Source organism: Python bivittatus, unplaced genomic scaffold, assembly GCF_059951505.1.
Source record: "Python bivittatus isolate LINGU-HERP-01145 unplaced genomic scaffold, Pbiv_v1 ctg000440_np1212, whole genome shotgun sequence".
NCBI lineage: Eukaryota > Metazoa > Chordata > Lepidosauria > Squamata > Pythonidae > Python > Python bivittatus.
The window spans coordinates 6,022,494-6,048,439 of record NW_028277063.1 but is presented as its reverse complement, the minus strand read 5'-3'; the positions used below and the strand labels follow the sequence as shown (position 1 = coordinate 6,048,439).

Genomic DNA, 25,946 nt, shown 5'->3' with positions numbered 1-25,946 from the left:
CTGAACCCAAATCTTCTGCGTCAAAAGCACGAGCTTGTGATGTTCACCAAGTATTCCTACTCTAAACACAGACATCTTTCTGTTCTTAGAACATGGTCAGTCTTCAAGTACAAATAATCCTGTCCCAGATCAAATAGCCAGGTTTTATTAGTTTCTTTAACCATTTCTACCTCTCGCAAATGAACAGTGATAGCAACAGGTAAGTGGTACAGTAGACTTACTGGTCCACTGCGTACAAAGATGGTCTTGGTGAGAAATTCCCTTTTAAAACAAAGCGGCCCTTAAAATAAAAGGGGGGGGGGTTCTTAGGAAAAGGACAAAACATAATAATATTGTGGAGACACCAAAGACACATACGGAATTCCAATTCAGTTATATTAAGTTAGTGACATTTAATACTTAGGGCCTTAGGCTTCAGAGCAGATGGAGAGAATTGTCTGAGAGAAAGCACCTGGCCTCCTGGTTCGATGAGGTTTTCTTGTGGAGGGAAACAGCCCTATTTTTACAGAACTCTGATGGAGAAACAGTATTTAGTGGAAATTAGCTGTTTTTGTGTACAGGAGGGCATTACTGTATGCTTTTCCCCCCCAGCTTTTTGATCAGCAAGTTAATAGCTGAACCTATACTCTTAATGGAACCTTCAGCTGACTGCTAATCAAATGGGATCAGTCATTGCAAAGAAGAGCTTGGATACATCTTGAAGAAAAGCATGGGAAGTGACACCAAAATCAGTACAACAATTGATAAAAGATGTGGTCTGTTATTCAGGGTTTCTAATATAAAACCGACTTACCAAATACTCTAGGGCATGTTCCTCAACCTTGGCAGCTTGAAGATGTGTGGACTTCAACTCCCAGAATTCCCCAGCCAGCCATGCTGGCTGGGGAATTCTGGGAGTTGTAGTCCATACATCTTCAAGTCGCCAAGGTTGAGGAACCCTGCTTTAGAAGGTCCAAGGTTGGGGATGATTGAATTGAATTTAGGTAGGTAGCTATGAATTTAATTAATTTTGCTTAATTAAAATTGTTAATTAAAATCTTCTACGCTGGTAACACATCGGCTTTTTTGAGACCTACTTGGTTTGAATCTTTTTGAATTCATCAGAGATGGAAAAAAAAAAGAGTACTTCTTATGACAATTGTGTGTATGTGTGCAGATGTATTTTCTTACCCTAGTTTCTGAATTCTGACAAATGGAGTTATTTATTACAAATAGAGTTTTTTATCTCATCTCCTATGGGGAAAATCTGTCTTTCCACATGAGACAAGCCAAGCAACTTGGACAAAAAACCCCCAGCTTTTCCCAGCTGGTGAGGCTTCCAGTCCCAACAGATCTAGAGGTGCCAGATTGAAGAAAGTTGCTCTAACTCATAGTAAGACACTATTGAATGTTCAGAAGCAAATCCCTGCAGTTTTCCTCTGCTTTCAGAGGGATTTATTTCTTTAGTATATTTATAGGCCACCCATCTCATATACGTGACTCTGGGCAGCTCACAGTAAAACAGAATAAAAAAACAATAAAAGCAACCAGAGTTAAAAAGAACAAAAATAGCATAAAACTAGCAGCCGAGGAGACTCACAAACCCTCAAACAAGCCATGACACGGGCTCACCCAGGCTATCAGGGCCCCAGGCTCAATGGCAAAACCAGGTTTTTTAGTTCCTTGCAAAAGGCCAGCAGGGTTGGGCAAATCTTGTTTCTGGGATGATGTTCCAGAGGACAGGCACCATGGCAGAAAAAGTTCTCCTTCTGGGTCTCAACAGAAGATACCCTCTTGCAGACAGGACCCCAAGCATGACTCTCCTGCCAGATCTAACAGGATGGGTAGACACCACTGGGGAGAGATGATTCTGTAAAAGGATTGTAGTAAAGGTAGGCAAATAGCAACCCCAGGGGTCCTGTGCAGCCCCCCTCCTATTTTTGTGGTCCTCAGAGTCCTTTCCCACAGATCCGTTACAAACCAGCTCAGCGGCTTCCTGCCATTTGAACTAAACATATTTGGAAGAGGGAAGCACATGAAAACTGTAGTTGAAACCCTAAAAAACTTACCATAATTTTAAATGCAAAGGACTTCACTCCCATCAACTCTCCCTGGGGAGGATCCACCCTCAATGTGTGTAACAAAGCACCTTCCACTTTCTATCAACTCCTCATCTCTGGAGGCCTCCCCTTCCATGAAAGTTAAGAACCCCCATTCACCAAAAGATTGCCCACCCTGAGTGACAGGAAGCTGTGTTATACCAACTGAGGCTGTGGCTGTGTTAACACCACACAGTTAGACTGGCCAAGCAAAGTCCTGGCAGAAGCAGCATCCATCTTGGTTAGGTTTTTTGTTTGTGTGTCTTAGCTTGGTTAGTTTATTATTCAGGTTTTTTGTACAAACTAATCCAAGGAAAATAGATCAAACTGTATTCCATAAATGCACCGTCTAGGTGTCTTACCCGATTCTTTGGCTTATGGGGTGGGGAGACTCTTGGAACTCAAGCAGAAAAAGAGTCTTTTTCATCATGTTCTACTTGAAAATGTTGCATGTAGATTAGATACTATGGTCTCCCCAATGCGTAGCTTCTCAGTCCCAGTATCTCCCATTAACTGGCTCATATTTAAATCAAAATGTTCTATTATTTATGCAGGGGGCAAATTCCCTTCCTACCTCTTTTGAAAGGCCAGGGTTTCCAAAGAACTCTGGACAAGGGAACAAAGTAAAGATGGAACATGCTGTTATCTACAGTATATAACCCAAAGATAGTTCTTCGAAGTAGTCCAGACAAGAAGCACAACCATGAGTACTAACTGTATCTTTATTGTAAGGTTACATCAACAGAATCTTGCAAGACTGAAAGTATTTCTCCCCTCCTTTCCTCTTGCTCTCCGGGAAACTAGAGAGGGTCTCTTCTGAAATGATTCCCACACCCCTCTGGCATCTTTTACATGCCAGTTGCTCAGTTTGTGGCTCTTCCTCCTGTCTCCCAAGGTCATTCCCACATACCATTACAATAGGTTCTCCGTGATTACATCTGGAATATGCTTTCCAAACAATCCTTGGAGATGAGTACGTTATTTGATACTTTAGAATGCACTATGAGACCTGTTCCTTCTAAACAGGTGACACCATGTCTGTGATATACAGCGAGGTGGCTGCCGATGAACCAACTACCAACAGCTTCTGGATGGTGAGTAGCTGATACCAGGACCAGGAAGCAGGAGGGGAGGAGCTGCAAAGGGGTTTTAATTTGTGCAGTATGTTTGACTCGTTTACTGAGGTTGCCCCTTTTAGATCTCCACAATAGCTTGAATCTTAAACTCACCAAATGGGCTGAGTTTGCACCACATGCTTAACTACAAAAATACAAAACAAATTGCTTAACTGAGCTGAAACCTATGTTAGCCTGTTATGTGAATAGAGACCGTCTGACCTGGCGGAGCACGTTATGTGAACCTAGCATCTGAGAACTGGGGAAGGTGTCTCGAGTGATTTTATTTATTTATTTATTTATTTATTTACTTACTTACTTACTTACTTACAGTGGTACCTCGGTTCACGAACTTAATTCGTTCTGCAACTCTGGTCGCGACCCAAAGCAAATTTTCCCATAAGGTTCAATGTAATTACGGTTAATCTGTTCTGGCGTGGAGGACAGGGAGGCGGTTACTGCTTGGAGGGAGAGTCCCCCTCCCTACGACCACGTGTAACGGGTGGAAAAATGGCCGCAGACCATGTGTCACGGGCGGAAAATGGCCATGGACCACGTGTAATGGGCGGAAAAATGGCCGCGGACCACGTGTCACGGGCAGAAAATGGCCGCGGACCACGTGTGATGGGAGGGAAAATGGCCGTGGACTGTGTCACAGGAGGGAAAATGGCCGCAGATCCTGTTCGTCACCCGATCCGGCGTTCGTGAACGGAGGCAAAATTTTGCGACCGGAGCTGTTCGTGAACCGAATTGTTCGTGAACAGAAGCGTTCGTGACCTGAGGCACCACTGTACTTACTTACTTACTTAATCAATTTATAGGGCCAGCCATTTTGTAAATGTGATTCTGGGTGGCTAACAGCACATTAAAACAATTAAAAAATAAAATGGAAGATGGTTTTTATGTTTTTTATGCTATTGTTTGTTTGTGTTTGTTGTAAAAAATAAAAAAATTATTAAAAAAACGATTAAAAAAAAACAATATTAGCAAGGAATTTTTAAAAAATGGTCACGGAGGATAGACCCAAATAAAGCATTTAACAGAGACCTCTCAATAGGCCATCTAACTTCCCAACCCTCACTTCCATTCAGGGTTTCAGTGCTTTATGGAGGGCCAGGGCAAATCTGATCTCGGGGGTATGGTGTTCCAGAGGGCAGACACTGAGAGAAAATGCACACTTTCTAGGTCCCATAAGATGACTTTCTTTGAAGGGATTTAGAGTGTGCCCCTCCTGTCAGACCTAGTGGGGTGGGTAGAAACAACCAGGGAGAGGCAGTCCTGCACAGAACCCAACCCCATATCATGCCCCATGCTGGCTGGGGAATTCTGGGAGTTGAAGTCCATCCATCTTAAAGTTGCTGAGGTTGAGGAACCCTGCTCTAAAGGTAATGAAGGCATATCCAAGTTGTAGGCTAGATTGGAAAGTTAAAAAAAATTAGAAGAAAGCAGTAACAGTCCCAAATAGGTGTGAAGAAGATTACATTAGGACGTCCACAATCCACTTATTCAAGATTTCCCTTTCTCTTAATGTGGATTTTTCATGATCTCCATCACCGCATGATTACTTGATCTTAAACAGGGGAAAAAAGAACTTGACTAAGGCAAACTTCCATATTAAAATTTTCTGTTATGTCTGGCCATGTTCCCCCTAAAGTTTTTAAAAATAAAGAAGTAATGGCTTAAAAGCAATGTTTCTTGCACTTCAAACTAGCTACTCATACTTTAGCCTAATGTGTTGAGTGAACCCAACGCATAATTTATGGTTCTCTGTGGTGTGCAAATTCAGAGAATTGGGTTAATTGAGTATGTTGTAATTTGGTAAATTATGGATTAGCATGTTGTGCAAATACATCCAGTTCTGAAAACACATTTATCCTATTACCCCATATTCTTTTAAAATAATTAAAAGTCACAGTACCTAATTTATGCTTGTTTTTCTGGAACACTTAATGATAGTACTAGGGATTCACTATTTCTCAAGAACCTCAAGGAGGTTGGTTTGATTCTGGTTGGAGTCTACAGGAGGTAGAACTAAATGCATTAAATGATAGGCACTGTTTTGAAGGGGAATTCCTGCCCTACCAAACTGAGACCACTCCCCATCTATTCCCCCCCCATCCCTTCTCCTGCAGCCCAATCACTACCAGAGCACAGTAAAACGTCTGGATGATGGGTACCGTGTCTGTGACCAGATTGTAGCCTGTTTCCAGGAACGGGCAAAGATTGAACGTAACTATGCTTTGATGATGGAGGAATGGACTCGCAAGTGGCGGCCCCTCATTGATGCAAGTGAGTGGTTTGGTCCTTTTTCTGCTGATCTTCCAAGTTCTGTTCTGCTTTAAATGCTGATTTCATCTGAAAGAATTGGGGGTCAGAAAAAGCTGGTAGAAATATATGTTCTAACTATATGTTGGTATTCTTGCCATTTTCTTCGAGATCAAGGCCAAAATCTTACCACACCTAGAACATTTATTCTCAAGTTATTTACAACATTACTAGAATGCTTTGTAAACCCAACTCTGCTCCTTGTGTCTATGATGCTGGCCTTGTCTCCTAGTTCTGAGTTATGCAGTCTTATCCTGGGTTGTTGTTGTTGTTTTTTTCTGTAGGCAAAGCATCAGCCAGCCACAAAAATAGAAGACAACATAGGGAGTCAGGAGAATTCTTTATTATGCCATGAGCTGTTATTTGGTCTTTTCTGACTTACACTTCACCATTGCCCAAAATCACTCTTGCAATCTCTTTCCTACCATGTCTCCATGGTGCTGCTTTCAACTTGTCCCCACCTCAGGTGTGAAACAGTCTTATCATTCATAGATGTAGTGGTATTAAAAGGCATTTCCCCTTTATTCCAACATCATTCAAGGACAGCCTCGAAGTATATAAAATCAGTTAGGCTTTGCCACCCATTATCTTGGAGGGAGGTTTGCAGTGAGTGCAACGACTGGGAATGGAGGAAATAAGGGACAGCAAATGTTATATAGTTTCCTACAGACCTCATGGATATAAAATACTTCAGCTCATCAGTGGGGAAAGTCTCTTTTTCTCCATTTCAAGATCTGAGTTCCAGTAAAGTTTGCTCTTGCTCACAAACGTTCAGCTCTTCCTTTTTATTCCTAGAATATACTGTGGAATCATTTCAAAATACTGTACATTCCAGGCAAATTCTCTTTTCAGCTTTTCCAGTATTGTTCTATTTTTTCTGGATGTTGATATAGCTAGTTATAATAATGGAATTTCCTAAAACCAGCACCAGCTGTAACTTCAAAAGATAGGTAGATAATTCCCATGATATGGGGCTGGGTGATTTTCTTCCTTTGAAATAATGATTTTATCTTGATAAGGGCTATGGGGAGGTAGGTATTCTTGATGAGATGGTAAGATCTTTGCTCTGATGCATACAGAAGAAACTGTTTATTCCATGGATAGTTGCTGTTGACAGCCAATGCAGATGAAAAGCAGAACTTGCCTTCTAAAAGTTATCTAAGAAAATCTAGATGTTTTGTATTTTAGAGACTTGTCCTGTAGCATTTTAACTTCTATTATATGAGAATGCCATTACAATAATGTTTTGTTTTCTTTTGTTTTTTCACATACCTGAAGCCACAGTCTTGAGCAATTATTAAAATGCTGGGACTCATCTGCAAATAATTCAGGATAAATATATAGATTTTTAATTGCCTAGCGTATGGCTATCTTCTAGAGTTCACTTGATGTCATTCCACAAGGGTGCCATCATCATGTTATTATATACCATAAACCATAGATGGGTAGTCTGTGCCCCAGTATTCTTTATTCTGTGGTTAGGAAGTGCATTTTAACCCACAAGTATCCTGCCAAAAGTCAGTAATAAATGTTGCACTATATAATATTGGGAGGCCCATTTTTGTAGCCTGTATGCATAGCTGAAATACCTGGTATAAAATTCATAGCTGCCAGTTGGCCAGTGGTGTTTCCAGCATGCGATTAAACTAAGTCAAGCTGCCAGCTGGGATGGTGCAATCAAAACACCATGATGCATTTAAAAAACAGGCAGAGTTTCAATCACACGGTCACAGCTGCCATCTTGACTTTTTTAACCATACCCTGTGGACACCTCCTACAGTTGCCCTTATAGTTGCTGTATCATTTATCTGGTTGGTTCAGTTTAAAGTTTAGAGCAGGGCAATTTTCTGTCTACCAGCCTCAACATGGACCTCTGCCCACCCTCCCCTTCCATGCCTTCACATCTGTGTCAGTGGAGAAAACGCTGCATATGGCTACAACAGAGTAAAAGCTGCCACTAAAGTCAATTTTTCAGTGACTTCCCTACCTAGATCACTTCTCCAGTTCTCCAGTTCCCCAATAAAGCATCAAGGTTGCATTCTTCGAATTCATGGGAAATCATTTGTTCTCAATTTTGCTGCAGTGAGGGAATTTATGAAATCTTGCCATTCCTTACCCCTCTCCCCCCACTTCTAGGCCCGGCATATGGTTCCCTACTCCGGGCATGGCAAGCTTTCCTGGGAGCTTCCGAGCGGTTGAGCCGACTACACATGGAGATGCAAAGAGCTTTGGTCTCTGAGGATGCTGGGCGCATTCGAAGCTGGCAGCATGACTCCTATCACCGCAAGCTCTTTGGGGGCTTCAAGGAGGCTTGTGAGCTAGAAAATGGTTTCCAGCGGGCTCAGAAACCCTGGACTAAGAAGCTGAAGAAGGTAGGAGGATCCTGACCTTTGGGAGTTCTCTAGGAGCAGAGAAGGGTAAAGAAATAGAGCAGTGTTCCTCAACCTCAGGAACTTGAAGATGTGTGGACTTCAACTCCCAGAATTCTGGGAGTTGAAGTCCACACATCTTCAAGTTCCCAAGGTTGGGAAACGCTGAAATAGAGGAATAGGATCCAAGGATTCGGGTTTGTTTAGGAAGAAGAAGCCCGGTGGACCAGGTTTATCTTTACTGGGAGCACGTATCCCTCTTCCTCTTTGTCCCTGATCCCTACCCTTTGCCAATATGAAGCAATAGAATGAGGTTGGATGGAGGCTTCAATTTATGAATAGTGGGAGGTTGGCACTGGCTGCTTATACAGAGGACACGTTGCCCTCCCACTGACTGGGGCTTTGAGGGACTCCATAAATTAAGAGTATATGGGAACTAAGAACCAGGATGTCTAGGACCACTGGTTCCAAATGCTGCGACTTTTCATTCCCTTGCCTTCCTCCTCATCCTCTTCAACTCCTACCTTCAGACAGAGAAGGCCAAAACTCTGTATCACAAGGCCTGTCGCAAACAGCACATTGCAACACTGCGGGAGAGTGGAATTCAGGCAGCATCAGGGGCTGAAGTATCTCCAGATCGACAACGTGCTCTGCGGGAAGAACATCAACGTTGTAGCCAAGAAACTAATAAGGTAGGGATTTTTTTCCTAACTCTCCATCTTCTTATTGGTCCTGGCTGGTGGGGCAATTTGTCAGATAGGCCAACTACATTGGCCAAAATTCTGCCTGGTATGTCCATCTATTATATGCTACTGCAGTGTTTCTCAACCTTGGCCACTTGGAGATGTGTGGACTTCAACTCCCAGAATTCCCCAGCCAGCATACTGGTTGGGGAATTCTGGGAGTTGAAGTCCACACATCTCCAAGCGGCCAAAGTTGAGAAACACTGTGCTACTGTCAGTCCCACCATCGGCTGGCCGTTTTCTTCTCTTTAAAATATAAAGCAGGAACAGAGAACTACAGTTCCCAGCATTCTTCATGATTGACCAGAGTGGCAGGGGTTGCTGTGAGTTATATTTTAGCAACATCTGAAGAGCCAATGGGTCCCTGACACTTTTATCGGATTATTAATTGACTGGGTTGGGGGTCGGGGGGAACATGTCCTGCTCTTGGGCTTTCAGTAAAGTGTTTTCTCTGTGCAGCAATGACTGAGATCATGACTGAGATCCCTTGCTAATGTCTGGGTAATGTTTGGGGCTTTGGGGACTTAGCTGGAATTTAAAAAATCCACAAAGATTTAAAGCAAACAGTTTTTCTTTTCTTTTCCTTTCATTGGAAATGCAATTATGCAGAACAATATTGTTGTTGCCTGTGTGCAGCAAGCTAGATACAAAATCTGTCTGAAGAAGAACAATGTGACCATTTAATATTCTGGGTTGGGTTCAAAGAGAAAATTAAATAATTATTGCTTGTACATTTTTCAAGTCAGCTAATTCAACCTCCGTTGAACGCATCAAGATGTTGGGTGTGCAGAGGTTTTCATCCACAGCTACAGAACAATAGGAGCAAGTTACAAACATACATTACAATTTGAGGGATAAAATTTTACACAAATGTTGCATGTACAAGAAATATCAGAGATACAAACGTTATTTTTAATTTTTTTTCTTTTTAAAAAAAGAAAAAAAAACGAACAAGCAAAGAACAAACAAATGTTATTGACCATGCTGTTGCAAATCATTTTTTTCAACTCTTGGAGAACTGTTCCGTTCCTACATACCGTAATCTTACATAAAAGCTGGAGTGTCCTCACCAAAACTGCCCCGAATATTACAAAATATTGGTAACCTCATCCCAAGATCTCACAAGATTTCAGAAATCTCATGAGACTGCCAGAATCTTGTGAGATTTGATGAACTTGTAAAAATTCAGCAATTACAGACACACACACACACGCATGCACCTATTAAACCCTAATTTAATTTGGAGTTCTATGATGTGATTTGGGTGGGAGTGGGTATTCTAACACCCACAGGGACTGTGTTGCCAACCCCGATCTATGTCCACATCTTATATTCATTCAGGTTCCCTGATCTAAGGCAAGACAGAACCCATAAATCCTATTTAGCTCCCCAAAGCTGATGGTTTTCTTCCTCCCTCTCCCTGTTATGGAGCCAAACCAACCAGTCTGGGTACAACAGGCCACAAGGTGAAGGAGGTGCAGGTGAAGGAGCATTGCCTCATCCAAGAGATCTGGGAACATGTGCTTAGGGATGGTGATCCCAAAGATAGGAGAATCTAAAAGCACGTGAATTTTCTTGACTCTGGTCAACAGGTGCGGGAACGCTACGAGAAGGCCCTGCAGGAGCTCGACCGTTGCAGCCCCCGCTACATGGAAGAAATGGAGGCTGTGTTTGAGCAGGGGCAAGCTCTGGAGCAGAGGCGGATTATCTTCCTCAAGAGTGCTTTCCTCGCCCTGCATCGGCGCCTTGACATCACTGCAGATTCCAGGTGTGGAAAAGGGAGCCTTGAAGCCTCAATGCTATATAACGCATACAGCTAGCGTCACATTATTCAGATCCATTTGCTAAAATGAAGAAGCTGGACTTGGTGGTATTAAGCTTCATACAGCAGGGTTTTCTCTCATGGAAGAAGCCCTTTCTCACAGAAAGGGGTGGTAAGATGGACACCAGGGACATTTTTTAAATGTATTTATGCAATTTATTTACTCCCTCTATCCTCATGGATGCCAGATATGGATTATTGGCTAAACGAATGAGTTCACTCCTCCAGAGGTGCAGTATCACCATTTGCCATTAGATGGTGACCTCAGGGTGACCACTGAGGAGGGATCAAAAAAGTCAAGGTGCCAATTTTGATTGCACAGTCGAGGCCACTACCTTGACTTTTTTGACCGCCAGATGACTGATGCTTCCTTTGTCTCCTTGAGTTTATCTATCCACAGGCAGCTGTGGATGTCCTCTGCTGTTTTTACCAGAATGTCACATTCCACACAAGCACTTGTAATGGATTTACAGTGATCTATTCAGAAGATGCTTCCGGATGGATGCTTTCATGCTATTGTAGCCCTAGCTGTAACTTTGGAGTCAGTCCTGGGTTTAACAACTCCTTCTCCATAGAGATCTGCCTACCCTGTAGGATGTATTCTCATCATTTCCAACCTTCCCACCAATAGGGGAACTCATTGGGGTTACTGCCATTCCTCCTGCAGCATCCAATTAGAAAAAAACCCAAACCCACCTCTTAATGTCAATGTTTTACAGCTTTTACCAATATTATTAGGAAACAACGTGCAAGCACATTAATGTTATACTAAACGGTTGAATGACTCGTCCAGTAACTAAACAACTCTCCTTCCCCACCGTTCCAAAATGTGCTCATTCTTATTATCTCTGTCAGTGTCTCCTGCAGCTGGTTACTTGCTGCTGGTTTCATGGCTCAGGTCTTCCATCTCCCCTTCTCTCATCTGAGCATCTTCTCCCTCTTGGGCTACCTCTCCAAACTTCTTCTCAGCTTCTCATAAATGAAACTTCCAGTTCTTCATACCACATTGACCCCACCGCTAATTGGTTATGTGATATTGATTGATTGACTGATTGACTGATTGTGCCATCAAGTCTGGCTCCTAGTGACCACATTGAGAGGTTTTCTCCATGACAACGTACGCCTAACCTATTCCTGCCTTCACCACTTCTACCAACAAAGCCTCCATTCTATCCCCCATCTCATTGCCTGATCTTTAGAACTGGAGCTACTTAAACTATACCTTGGCATGTCTCCCAGGAAAATCTTATCTCTTCCCAAAAGATATACCTCCATTTGCCTCCCACCCATCTGATCCGTTTTCCTACATCCTACAATCTAGCTACTAAAATTGCAACTTTAACCTGCCTTGCCTTGTAGCCAGCATTCCTGAAAAGCACCAGGTTGTGCTATCAATCAAAACATAAGACTGTTCAATCTTTCTCTCTTAGATATTTTTTAATGGTTGGAAAGCACAGGAGAATTACATGTGGAAAATGTTGCAACTCAGTACATCCTGTAAAAACCTGTAATCAGTTTCACAATATTGTAAAAGCCTTGAGGGAAGCATCCTCAGTCAGACTTGTTTTGCCCACACTGCTCCAAACTGGGAAAGTAGTGTGTGTGTGCACGCGTGTGTGTTTTGTAATATTCTTCTCAACTGTATTTCTCCTTTTCTTCAGTGTCCAAGCTGTTTATAGTGACTTGCATCAGGCCATTGAGGAGATAAATGACCAAGAGGACCTTAAGTGGTGGCGTAATCGACATGGACCAGGAATGGCCATGAACTGGCCAAAATTTGAGGTGGGAACAATTTCTTCTTTAATGGTAATAAAACAGCATTCTGCATGTTCTGAGAGTCCTTCCTGTTTCCATTTATGCACAGAGAGAAAATGTCCCAACATAATAATAGTTCCCCATAAGAAAAAGAGAAATCCACTGTTTAGTTGATTCTAAATCCAGATACCCTCACTTCTCCATGCTGTTTTTTCCATCAAAAACAAAGCGTTCTTTATCTTCAGATCCTTCAGGCTGGCAGTCAACTACCGTAGTGTTTGTTAACATTCACCATGACACAACAATTCAGCTGGTAGCTAGGAAAGTATTTCAGATTGTCTGATAACCACAATCACTTCATTTGTCCCTTTTTTGACAAGTTAACAAAAGTACTTTGGAAGAGGTAAAGATTTTTGCTTTCAGTCAACATCCCATTCACACCTCTTACAATTGTGGCTCAGGGCCATAAAAATGAAATTATGGGTTCCAAAATTACAGCTAAACCCCACAGCCTGTTTTCGGAATGGTCATTTAATTAATTATGCCATTTACCTTTGTATTTCGTTTGAGGTTAACTATAGAGTTTTACTGTAAAAAGCTTCTGGGCACCAAATGGAACATAAAAGACACCTAATTTTGGATAGTGCACACCTACATTCTTCTCTAGGATTTTCTAAGTCGGGCAAATGGTGCCCAGTTGAAGGAAGGCTTCAAGAACCTTCAGTATTTACAGCCTTTGAGAACTAGTGACTTTTCCAGACAAGCAAGTCAAGAGGCAAATTGCAACACAGTGCTGAAGATTGTTGGGAGCTAAAAAAAAAAAACAAAATAAATTGTCCAGCATGCTTTGATGGAAACTTTTCTCAGGGGAAATGTATGATTTTATTAAAGCGCCATACCTCTTTCAATACTTTTTTGGAAGCGCAGATCTTATTCTTCTCCTTTGGAGTAGCTGCCAGCCATCTCTTGAGATACTTTTTGGCTTGAAAACCCGCTTCTCCCTTTTTGAAAATATGATCGTGTTTTTCATGCTGTGATGCTTAGAGCCCTCCTGCAGGTAGCTGACAGCTCCAGCTACCCCAAAAGGTACCCCTATCCACAGTGTTCTGCAGTATTTCAACGCTGCCCTTTTGATTCCTAACCACTTTCAACTCCTCTCCTTCTTTTTCATGCTGTGATTGAGGCGGCTGTCAAGATGTACAGCCCAAATTCAGATCTGATGTTTCCCCCTCTTCTTCTCCTTTCCCGCTATCCAGAGTTGGAGTCCTGATCATGAGCGGCCACAAGTAAAGGTCAAGAAAACTAAAGAACCAGAGAAAGTGACACCCCACAGTATTTCTCCCTCCCAGAGCTGGTGAGTTCTGTCTTCCCCCTTCTTCTTCCTTCTCTCACTCTCCAAAATCAGTGAAAGAGCTAAAGCAACAAAATAATGCTGGGCAATGTGTACCTTGTAGGGTCCGTCGTGCAAACTCAGTAAACCTCATTGCTTTAGGATAAAAGGACCTGTCCTTTTAAGCAGGGTTCCTCAACCTCGGCAACTTTAAGGTGGGTGGACTTCAACTTCCAGAATTCCCCAGCCAACATGGGGAATTGAAGTTGAAGTCCACACATCTTAAAGTTCCTGAGGTTGAGAAACACTGATCTGGGGAATCAAACACTCTCCCTGCAAGAAAAGTCTGGAATGTTTGGACTCTTAACTTGAAAAAAGGAGGAGGGGGTCTGATTGGGTATATGAAATCATGTGTAGTGTAGAAAAAACATTTTTCTCTGTCTCTTAAAGCACTAGGGTCAGAGGTCACCCAGTGAAATTGGAAGGAGATTTAGAACTGAAAAAAGCAAGTGCTTCTTTATAGAGCACATAATTAAAGTAAGGGATTTTCCCCCACAAGATATAGCGATAGCCACAGATTTAGATGGCTTTGAAAGGAGTTGGGTAAGAGCAGCTCTATCAAGGGCTTTTAGTCTTGAAGGCTATATTAGTTCTGGCATGGGGGCATCAAAGGAACAACAGAGAGGGGGAGGAGCAAGTACTTCAGAAACATATGGCTGACCGCCATGGGAAGCTTTGGTGTGATACAGCAAGGCTGTCCTTATGTTCTTAGTTAGTGATCAAGACCCTATTCTGCTGGAATTCTTGCAACCTCGTAAAGTAAGTGAATAATACTTGAAGGCAGCCGGAAGCGTATAATCAAGAAAGGGTGATTTGCCTAAAGCCATGTACTTATCTGATTAGCACATCCCATTAATCCACAGTTTGCTTAATCATGATTTATTAAATAAGCCGCATTTGGCTAGGTTCAAACTCCATGCTGAGCCATAAAGCAGAATTTACAAAACAGGATGGCTGGATAAACACCATGTGTGTGTTTGGTTTTGGCTTGGTAGCTGTGGAAACCCACCTGTTGAATTTCATGACCCAAAAAACATTTGAACCAGAGCCGCCCTAACTGATAGCCTAGTCATTATTAGCCACATCATGCAACATTACCTTCCTCCAACGTACGGTATGTGTCATATTTTTCATTTATCATTTACTATATATGTACACATGGAAGTGAGAAGGTACCTTGAGCAAAGTCAAGGATGCTTTGAAAGTCTTGGATCTAATGAAGTCTCTTCTCTTCCCAAATGCCATCCCTGAGTTGCCTTTGGCTACAGGGCCCGCGTTGCCCTTCAACCTGCTTGGATGGCGAGTTCTTTGAGACATTTCCACTTGTCTACACATGGGGCATTTTTATTTACTTCTGAAGGCATAAAGCTTCAGTTGACCTGAAATGAGAACACCAAAGTGAGGTCAGTCAGAAAATATGCACTTCAAAAATAGCTCTCCTTTCCACAATCTTGTGTGTTAACTTCTTTCTCTTTTAGCACAAGAGGACTGAAATGGGCATGAAAATGGCAGGACAGACCCACGATCCATCTCTTGATATTTTTGATTTGCTACTTAATAAAGCATCTCTAAGAATCTGTGCTTGATAAGAGGGGGAACATTTGATGGCTATGCAATACATTAAGCCCTGACATGGTTAGCTGGTTTTGTGTACTGTGGTACCCATCCAAATGTGGTTTATTCATTTTAAAACTGTGTCTTGACATAATATATGAAGTCAACTGTTTTGGTTTGGGGCTTAGCTTCTTGGGTGGACCTAGCCAGCTGTGATTTATTTAATAAACCATTATTTTAAAATAGTTCACTGCAATGTACATGTCACATCTCTATGTATATGTTCACATGTATATTTACATATTTCTTGTTGTGCCATTATTATAGTATGGCAATCCTCCAAAATAAGTATTAGGCCCACTAGAGAACAATGCAGAAATCATAACTATCTGTCCCAACAGCAGCTCCACAGTGGGGATGTGGGTTTGTTGTTATGTCATGGAGTTCACCTTCTACGCAGCTTGTCCTTCTGCAGTCAGATTTTGAATCTCTGGAAAATGCTTTTCAGGAAAAAAAAAATTAAACATTAGTATCCAGACCTGAATCATCTGTGGTTTGATCCAAAGAAAACCTTCTGAGTGCCCTTTTAAGTATTCGGCAAGTTTCATAATATGTGATCCAGAGTAAAGGACATGAATATAATAATTAAAGGGAAGAGAGATTTACTCTCAGTTCCGGTGCTGTGGTTATAGCATGAGTGCCAACAAGTAGCCAGTACTTCTGGTCTGGATTTAGTTTTATTTGGAAGGCGGTCTTTCAGCTTGTGGCATTTTATAAAACTGTATTTACAAACATTCAGGCTGAGCTTAAATATTCATGAGTCAACCAAATCCACTCTACAGTACAATCATTTTAGAAATTCGTGCTGATTACTTTTCTGCGGTAGGTGGTTTGAACGTTTATGATTTACTAAAAAAACACATTTTCCAAGGAATTGAGACTTAAGTTTGTTTTCAGGGTGTCAAGGAATATTTGATGACTGATGTTGCTTCTGTACTTCTCTTAAGAGAGCAAATATCCATTCTGTGACGCAGCACTGCAGTTACAGAGCTAAAATATATTCCTCTCTGCTTAACTATGTCAATGACACTTGGCAAAGATATGGGAGCAGGGAAGCTAGATGGAGAAGAATTCTCACTTCAGAATTAATCCTATTCTCAGTGTGTATTGAGACAGGAACCACTCTTCCCCAAGAATAAGCTTTTCCCCTCTTACCAAGGGTACCAGGTCCAAGCAGTTTTGGAACATACGATGCTAGATGACAAACCCAACACTGGAATAATCATGAAAAGAACTTTTAATTTAATGAAGGCCACAAAGTAAAGATTTGAGGGAACAGTTTCTCTGCAAGAAGTTATATGAGGCTGAGATCTGCTTTCCAAAACAGTAATTTGTAAGTAATCCAAGCAAACAAAGAGACAGAGGTCCAGAACTGGAACGTAGATAAAACTATCCTTGAAAAAAAAAAGAAAGATCCCTCACAAGACTAACTTTAAGCAGTCTCTGCTAATGTTACCCTACTTCCTGGGTTTTTAGATATTAAATCTGTTCTTAGGGACCTGGAGATCCATGTCTCTTGCAGGCATCCAGCCAAGACTTCCTGAAACAAAGAAACTAATCCCCAACTTCCTCTCCCTGGAATCTCATCCTAGAAAGACGATTCCTGTATTTACAGAGTCCTTAAGAGAGTTCAGCTAGCTAGAGGCCACCCAAGATTAAGAGTCCCTTTAACTATTTATAAATCTTCAGTCCTTTGTCAGTTCCTAAATTTATGATTTTCACTCACATGATAGAGATGAACAAATGCTGACATTTGCAATAGACCAGGCTCCACAGAAACCCAGATGTGTGCCTCCATTTGGCCATGAAATTCATTTGATGGTCTTCAGTAAGTTGTGTCAGATCTGCTTCACACATCACATTAAGCTATAATATAATTTGCTTACTTGTGGTTTATCATGTACATTGCCTTAGCCTCTTGGAGGATAAGCAAGAAGAGCAGAGTAGGTGTAATAAGCAAAGACTAAACAAAACTTATAGTTTGGTCACATTCTCCCTCCTTTCCACAGTCCCAAGCCAGCACCCGTGCCAACAGCAGGCCAGCGGGTTCGTGCCGTGTACGACTATATTGGCCAAGAAGCAGATGAGCTAAGTTTCAAGGCAGGTGAGTGTTGTCTTCATAATCCTTCCGCCCAATTTCATTCTTCCATTCATCTCTGGAAGGCTGGTTAGTATTAAAATGTATCTGAATCTGTTCCAGGTCCCTTGCTAAAAGTGACTTTGGTTCCCTTCTCTCGTCATCTACATTCTTCCATACTCTCTGTTTTCCTATAAGAAGTTCTAAGGATGGGAATGGGCAACCAATTTTTTAGGGATTTCTGGTTATAAGGGTGATGGGTACAGCCTTTCTCACCTACCATATCCTTTTTCTTCTCTACCATAGTGGTCAGGATCAACTGAAAATAAGCCTGTCTCTCCCCAAGGCTCCTCCTTTCAGCTTAGTTACAGTGCTATCCACCAGCCCTTCAGCTGGCAGAAAACTATACCAGCATAACATTTGCTGTCCCCACTGTCGAACTTTATTCTGCCACAGGAAGAGTGCCATTAAACCGCATCCTCACTGACTGTGAACTAAGGAAAGGACATGGGGATTCCTCTGACTTTATTTCTGTCTGTCCCAATAAACATATCAGCCAATGGGAAAACATCTACCAATCACTGCTTTTTTATTATTATTATTATTGAGACGAAGAAAAAAACCCATAGAAAGTGCTTTAACAAAAAAGTGAAAGAAATACAACAAAGAAAAAAAACATGTTAATGTGTCATTATAACAGTAAACAATTACAATTCTATATATAGTTAACTAAAGCAAATATTATTCAAGTACATACAGAATTTCTAATATATTTATATGACTATCATGTTTTTTTAACCTGGTTTTAATAGTCCTTTTCTATACAAATGTAATGGAGTCCAATAAATTCTCAATATTATTTTTTGTTGTATAAATCATAATTTGAGATCTGTTGACACTCTTGCTATAGAAGTTAAGACACTCTCCCATTGTCTAGACAATATAAGAACCTCTAATTCTTTATTCCACTAATTTCTTAACATCTGTGTATCAAATTGATTTATTGATACCAAATATCTATAAAAATCAATAGTAGGGTTTTTTGTTTGTTTGTTTTTAGTTTTAAAGGGTTTAACAGATTGTTCTAATATCTAAGGTATCTCAGAAGCTGAAAATGCTACTGGTCCAAACAATGTTGTTAACAAATGTTGTAACTGTAAATATTGTCACTGGGTTACATCTGATAGATGATATTTATCTCTTAACACAGAATATGTTAAAAATGCATCTTCATCATCTATCAATTAGTCCAAGGTCAATATCCCCACTTCCATCCAATTTTTACATATCACCATCTTTTTCCCAATGTTTAAAGTTGAGTTTCCCCATAAAGTCAATCTGGCATGGGAAAAAGGGTCAAATCTTTTTTTATTAGACATTCCATTCCATAGCTTTCTAACTAACGAAATTGTTTCCAGAGATATAAGAGTTTTAGTATATTTAGATCCTCATACTGTCCATCCAACCAAAGGTGCTATATATGTATATTCCAAAGTTGTCCAGAATGGAAAATTAATACCAATAGTTGACTTCCAGTATTTAATATTTGAAATAGGTAGGCATGATGATATAGGACCAATCACTGTTCTTGAATGTGTTGGGGCTGGGTAGCAGGTGAGTGTTGACAGATAACTAGACCAGAAGTGGGATTCTGTCAGAAATTGTAATAGGGGTGCAGGGTATTAGCGCTGCAGGTTAGCGCAGACAAGAAGCACAACCAGGAGTGCCAGCTCTACCTTTACTGTAAGGTTTTTGGGTTTTGGTTTTGGTTTGTTTTTTGTGCCTTGAGTCATTGTTGACTCTTGGCAACCACCTGGACTAGTCCCTGAAGTTTTCTTGGCAAGATTTCGGAAGTGGTTTGCCACTGCCTGCTTCCTAGGGCTGAGAGGATATGACTGGCTCAAGATGACCCAGCTGGATTCGCACCTAAGGCGAGACTAGACCTCACAGTCTCCCAGTTTCTAGGCTGGTGCCTTAACCACTACACCAAACTGGCTCTCTATGGTAAGGTTACTTTAATGGAATCTTGCAAGATTGAAAGTATTTCTCCCCTCCTTTCCTTTTACTCTCTGGAAAACTAGGGAAAGTCCCTTCTGAAACATTTCCCATGCCATACCCCCTTCTGTGGGCTGAGATATTTTTTACATGCCTTTGGTCCCGTCTGAGGCTCCCTCCTGTCTCCCAAGGTCATTCCTTCATACCATAACAGGTGACAGGAGAAAGGGGGAGCTCTATGGAGCTGATTGATTGGCCACCTGGTGGGTAAAGAGTTGGCTCCCTCCCTCCCCTACCACTCCACCCAGCCTGGGGACCCACTGCTAAGGCTGAGAGGGGTGGTAGGAGAAGAGGGGAGCCAACTCATCATTAGGATTGCTGGGAGATAGGCTAGACTTAAACTTTATTCATCCCCACCCTTGCTGTACCAAAAATTGCTGTATCTTCACTACAATTGGCTGTAGGAACATTTTAATTTGGATTTGCACATGGGAGGTAAGATTAAAGCATTCCTCCCTCTTGCTTCTCATAACCCTGTTGAATATCCTGTGATGCTGTTGCTAATGGGAAATCTGTTCCCCTTTGTCCAACTGATGGCTGGATAAAGTGAGTTGAGCTCCTTGGGCCCTGAGAGAGTGACCAAGGATCTTCTCCTCCTTTTTATGGGGAGAGGGGAACACTAATAATATTTATGAACAAGGCAGGTGTCTTACAAATCAGACATAGAAAGCAAGTATCATACCTGTTCCTACCAGCATCAGATTTGTTACCATATACCAGCTCTCCAAGATGCTTCAAGCCTCAGCTAACTGGCATTTCGGTCTCTTGTTCCAGAACATAGACTCATGCACACACGTCTTCCTTCATTCCCTCCTCTTACCCACGAAGTCTCAGCAAGGCACATGTGGCTCATTTTCTCAAAGCTGTGAGGACTGATTCTCAAGAGATCTTTCCCAAACATTAGTTCTCCTTAAGGAAACATCAATACCCTGGGCCATTAACAAGCAATCTTCTGAACAAAGGCATGGCTAGCCAGCAACCATAATGCTATTGTTAAAGTATCGTAACACCCACAAGAACAACAAGTTTAGCTACAGTTGCCTACTAGTAGACATAATTGAATTGGTGGGCATGCTGGCTCCCTTGAGCAATATCTAACCTGAATTGGGAATTAAGGGAGTTACAGTCCAACATATCTGAAGGGCTCTAGACTGGGAAAGACAACTCTAAAATCTGACTGATTTCAGTCTTTCAGTTAACGAGAATAGGTTGGGTATTATAATTGCTTGTTTTCAACATGTTAGAACTTATGATGAGATGGCTGGCTTTGAAATTTTATATAGTTCTCTTTTTATTTTATTTAAAATTAATGTTAAAAAAGATGCAGAGAGGAAGATGAAGAAAAAGGATGCGATGAACAAAACAACTAAAAAAAAGATGTTATTACACAAATCTTCTATCTTGCTCTTTTGTTAGAAAAAAACAAAACAAAAATCCATTGCCGTAAATCAGGTGTAGAGTTTTTCTTCCAGTATTGTATAATAATTCTTTTGATAAGTCTCCATCCTTATAATATCCACCTTTTGCCTTAATAGATTCTAAATTAATCACTGGAAATATAACCAAGAAGAGCAAATGCATTTTCAATACATAATAATCAATCTAGAATTATATTAACAATCCTACTATTATAAATGTAACAATAACAGGACAAGGCTGGAATTAATAATGGTAGTATTGTTTTATGTATCTATTTTATATATATATATATTCTGTTAATCAGTTTTATATAATAACATTAATAGACATTGCCGTTTTAAAAGATTTTCACTATATACCACTGTACACCATGTTGAAAAAATGTTTCAAAAAGCAGCCTAGAAATCTCTGAGTTATTTTAGAAAATATACCAAACTGTTCTCTGATATTTATGGAGGTTGATGGCAGATCAGTTCACTGACTCAAACTGTATTTCACCCTTCCCATTGTCTGATTTATGAGATCCTCCCCTGCCTTTTCTCCTCAGGAGAGCTTCTTACCAAGCTGGAAGATGAGGATGAACAAGGCTGGTGCAAGGGAGTGACTGACAGTGGACATGTGGGCCTCTACCCGGCCAACTACGTGGAACCCATACAGGGTTAGATAGAATGGGCAAAACCAGGGGGACTTACTCAGTCAATAAAATTACGTCTGTGTATAGTTTGCATTTCTGAGATCACGTTAGCCAATACAGAATGATGTAAAATTCAGTTCCTTCAGAGATTCAGTTGTGTTTTGATAGTCATGGAAGTTTCTAGTCCATGCAGGTGCAAAGTTCATCCTGAAAACTGTGTGGGAAATGCTGGTGAAATCTCAGAAGCTGCAGTGGGTTGGTGGGTGGGGCCACATGGAACCTGACACGTGTGGTTCTGGCTTCTGGCTTCCGCACAGCTTTTTGACCCTCCCTTTAGTTGTAGAATAAATGAATGCAAAGCAAGTCCTCTGAAGCTCCATTTACATAATGTATTCACAGAAAGGTAGCCTTTTGTCTTTTTGAAGGTGGCACAAATTGGTGCCTAGACCTGAATAATAAATACTCAGAAACAACAATGTGTAAAGATGTATCCACCAAACAAATTCCTCCGCATACACACTTGTAACCAAACACACACACTCATGTACCTCAACAGGACACATACATCCGGTCTGATTTACAGCTCCATGTGCCTGCAGATTTTTATCTGCTTACGTAGTTGTTCACCCTTTCTTATCGTGCCTCTAACACACAAACTAACCAACCAAGATGCCTTTAAGCTCTCCTTTGTGCTCCACAGAGACTGAAAGCACCCTGCCCTGAAGGTCTGGTCAAACTTCACAAGAAGCACAACAAGAAAGATGTCTCACAGTTCCACGAATTCTCATGAGTCATATCTTAATCCAAAGATCTGCCATATGTGAGATGGATGTACGTTTGAAAATTGCCCACACACGGCAAGTTAGTGAAGTACGGGAAGTTTGTAGGCCCCAACCACACCATTGTTTCAACACACCCCTGGATGACTGATACTCGGGGAAGACTGCACTCCACCTATTGAAGGGTACTCCATCAAAGTGTGAAAACAAAGCTGACCCAATTAAGATGAATTTGTGAACATCTGTTTTGTTTTGTTTTTTTTAAGAGTAGATATTTTAGCATCTGTGGATTTTGGAAAATAAAGAAATAAATAAGCACGATGGCCAGTTTTAGTTTTCTTTTTGTTTCCAAGCTTCTAGTCTTTATGACTGAAAAGTTAACCTTAAAAATATGTGGGAAGCCTGATGAAATCTGAGACGTAGGTCTGCCTGTGACCTTGCTTCCAGCATCTTATTCTCCCTTTTCCTCAAGGTATCTGTTGCCATTTGAACTGATAACAATCCAACAACTGTGATAAGATACAGTAAGTCATGGCAGCCCCTAGCCAACGTGGTTGATCTCCAAAAGCTAAGTGCGGTTAAAGCTGGTTCGAACTTGGACTGAAAACTATCAGGAAATCCCAGGGCTATAGACTAGACTGAAAGTTGAAAAAAACATGATTGAAGAAGCGCATCTGTATTATAAGAAAACTGCACAGACATGGAGTTACCAGGACTTGAGCTAGGCTCAAAGGAGAACGTGTCTCAGCTGAGTTTCACCTCACAGTCAGCTGCCATTTATTTGCCCATTTCAGATTAAGTAAAACTCTCATTAAAGTTTAAAATATGCATTACAATGCATTTCTGCACCCCAGGAAACATCTAGATTGGTGTTGGCAACTTGAAGATGTGTGGACTTGAACTCCCAGAATTCCCCATGCTGGCTGGGGAATTCTGGGAGTTGAAGTCCACACATCTTCAAGTTGCCAAGGTTGAGAAACATTGATCTAGGCAATCTCCCCTGCAGAAAATCATAACAGGGAAACAAACCAAGGGGAACCACCTCTGGTTCCCTCAAATCCTTAGGTGTCAGCCCTGGAGCTTCTCCCAAAGATTCTGGCAGAATAATAATACGATGGTGGGAGGAGAGGAATTAAATACATGGGAATAGTCCCATGAACTGTGTTTCATCATTTCTATTTAAATTAAAACCAAGTTAAATTACTGTAATCCAGCTTTGCCAAGTCTGAAAAAATTCTCTGTTGTATCCAAAATCCAGAAAGGTTGGACATATAGGTACAGTGACCATATGTCCTTTATTATAAAGGACAATCCTTTAGATTTATTTAATTATTTTCTTAGTTTTGCTCTTGAATTTTCCTTTGTAAAGTGAAGCTATAAACATTTTTTTTAATCCTTAAGAACCCCCGTCAGATTTGCCCCTTTTTCAGGTTTGCCCTTTATTTTTTCCAAGAAAATATGGTCACGGTACATATAAGGAGAAGTAGATACTCCATAGTGTGTTCCTGTTGTAATTTATGGGTTGAGCTAATTTGGTGGATTTTTTTATTTTATTTTATTTTATTTTATTTATTTAAACATTTGCCCCCTTGCAAACGTCTTTGGCAAGGGTGACTGAAGCCCCCTTTAGATTGTGGGAGTCGTTTTTTCTTTCAGTTTTGTGATTTTTGCCAACTTTTCTCTTTTGGAGGGGGTCGTTTCCTTGCTTTTAAATGTTTTTGACAATTCCCAAACTGTCTATAGTTGCTGGGAGTCAGGCGGCGGCTTATTGTTGTTGTTGTTGATTGCACAGTCAGCCAGATGTTTAGACTGGATTTGGCATTTTTATCCACCTATCAGGTCCTTCCCAAGGACCTGGGATACACTCATTATCATTATCATTATCATTATCACTGAGTTGACTCTAGTTAGCAAACAAAAGTTAAAACTAGAAAAAATAACAAGGAATGCAATAAAACAATATATAATATATGCCATAAAACAATGTACAAGAATCATAATAGGAGCTATAACACAGCACATCCCTGGGGTAAAATAAATCAATAAATAATAACTCTAGTACGATCACTGAATCAGTGCCTAAACAGCCAGCCAGTGGGGCTTCCTTAATCACCCAGCCCAAATGCATGAGGGAACCTTCAGGTCCTCAGCGTTTTGCAAAAGACCAACAGGGCTGGGCCATCCAGACCTCCAGGGGAATGCCGTTCCACAGGGCAGACACAGCAACAGAGACCCGTTTTTCCCTGAAGCTGGAAAACAACGAACTAATCATTCATTCATAACACCCTAAGATGTTCCATGAGCTAGCCCAACTTAACTTCCCAGGATGAATTGAGGCATTTGCATACAAGGTCTTTGCCCTGCGGTTCCAGCATCAGCTCCTGACCTGAGCGATCCCACCTTCTCTGTGTTCAGCAGCTGAGCTGATTTAGTTCCAGCTCAGCTTTGATGCAATTGCAAATCACAGATGGTGTTTGATTTTTTTTTTTCTTTTGTGGTGAGTTCTGCTCTGCAGAGCTTTTGGGCAGCCACTGGCCCATTGACAGTAGCTCTCGACTCAATCCACCTCCCAGATCTTGGGTTCAAATGAGCCTCTCTTCCTTCCCCATAGAGGTTCAGCTGTTACAGCATCACACTGAAACACTACTAATTCACAAGTATTTTCAGAGCAACAGAGGGATAGTGCCTGGATATTCTTGTAGCTATCCCTCATAGAAATCTCTCAATTTTATTTATTTTTTGCAAGTACAAAGTAGTTCTCGACTTAGGAGCAATTGTTTAATGACCATTCAAAGTTACTACAGTGCTTAAAAAAGTGACTTACAACCAGTCCTCACACTTATGACCATCACAGCGTCCTTCCAGTCACATGATCAAAATCCAGGCGCTTGGCAACCAGCATGTATTTATGATGATTGCAGCATCCTGGGGTCACATGATCACCATTTGCAACCTTCCCAGGGGGCTTCTGACAAGCAAAGTCAATGGGGGAAGCCAGATTCGTTTAACAACCTTGTGATTCACTTAACGACTGTGACAAAAAAAGTCATAAAATTGGGCACAACTCACTTAACAACCATATCACTTAGCAGTGGAAGTTCTGGTCCCAATTGTGGTCGTAAGTCGAGGACTACCTGTACAGATGTATATAACATAAACTAGAAATGTAATCTAGGGGAGGACTATTGACTATTATGTTCTTTGCATTCCCTTTGTGATCAGTTGGAAACTGATGTGGGTGTTTTGAAATTATCAGCAATAGAAACCACCAGGAATTGGCTTCAAACCACTTTTGAGGGACTTGAGAGCAGAAACATGCAGTATGAAAATGTTCCCAGAAAATGTATGCGCCAATTATTTCTCTGGGATCATAGGCCCTGGAGCTAGGAGAGATAATATTACAGAAGAGGATAGGGGCATTCAGGCAAAATAAATGCTAATATCTTACTGGCCTGCCTAGTTTTTAAATTCAAGAGAGACTTTAATTCACAAAGTGAAAAGGAGAGTCATTCTGAGTCCTTTCTGGTTGCCTGCTTTGTTCTGCCTAACAAAACCAGCCACTGCAGCTGTCTCAGTCCTGGTCTTATAGGGGAGAGGTTCACAATTTATTGTCTCCCAAAGCTTTGAGTGTTTCCTCATACCCTTCCTTAAGTGGGTGCTAAATACATATTTTCGATGTGAGATTGAGATAAACTAATAAACACACTGGGAGTCGTTGCAGTAACTGCATTTTAATGAAATGTACTCTTTGTTCTGAGCTGAAGAAAAGGT

At 41.1% G+C, this 25,946-nt stretch overlaps 1 protein-coding gene across 5 annotated transcripts in view; it reads left to right on the top strand.

Moving 5' to 3' along the window:
* The window catches only part of LOC103054297 (protein kinase C and casein kinase II substrate protein 3-like), a 39,081-nt gene extending 16,583 nt beyond the window's left edge, over window positions 1-22,498 (top strand). For 4 of the 5 annotated variants that reach the window (XM_025172124.2, XM_025172113.2, XM_088142769.1 and 1 more), the window contains 10 exons: window positions 3,105-3,172; window positions 5,326-5,482; window positions 7,655-7,890; window positions 8,418-8,579; window positions 10,223-10,398; window positions 12,114-12,234; window positions 13,464-13,561; window positions 17,221-17,315; window positions 21,310-21,420; window positions 22,097-22,498. In XM_025172124.2, the coding sequence (XP_025027892.1) occupies window positions 3,105-3,172; window positions 5,326-5,482; window positions 7,655-7,890; window positions 8,418-8,579; window positions 10,223-10,398; window positions 12,114-12,234; window positions 13,464-13,561; window positions 17,221-17,315; window positions 21,310-21,420; window positions 22,097-22,119 (1,247 nt within the window). In that variant the 3' untranslated portion in view covers window positions 22,120-22,498. Of the gene's footprint in view, window positions 1-3,104; window positions 3,173-5,325; window positions 5,483-7,654; window positions 7,891-8,417; window positions 8,580-10,222; window positions 10,399-12,113; window positions 12,235-13,463; window positions 13,562-17,220; window positions 17,316-21,309 lie in introns of all 5 variants that reach the window. The other variant, XM_088142768.1, reaches the window with a different exon arrangement.
* The last annotated feature ends 3,448 nt before the right edge of the window (window positions 22,499-25,946 follow it).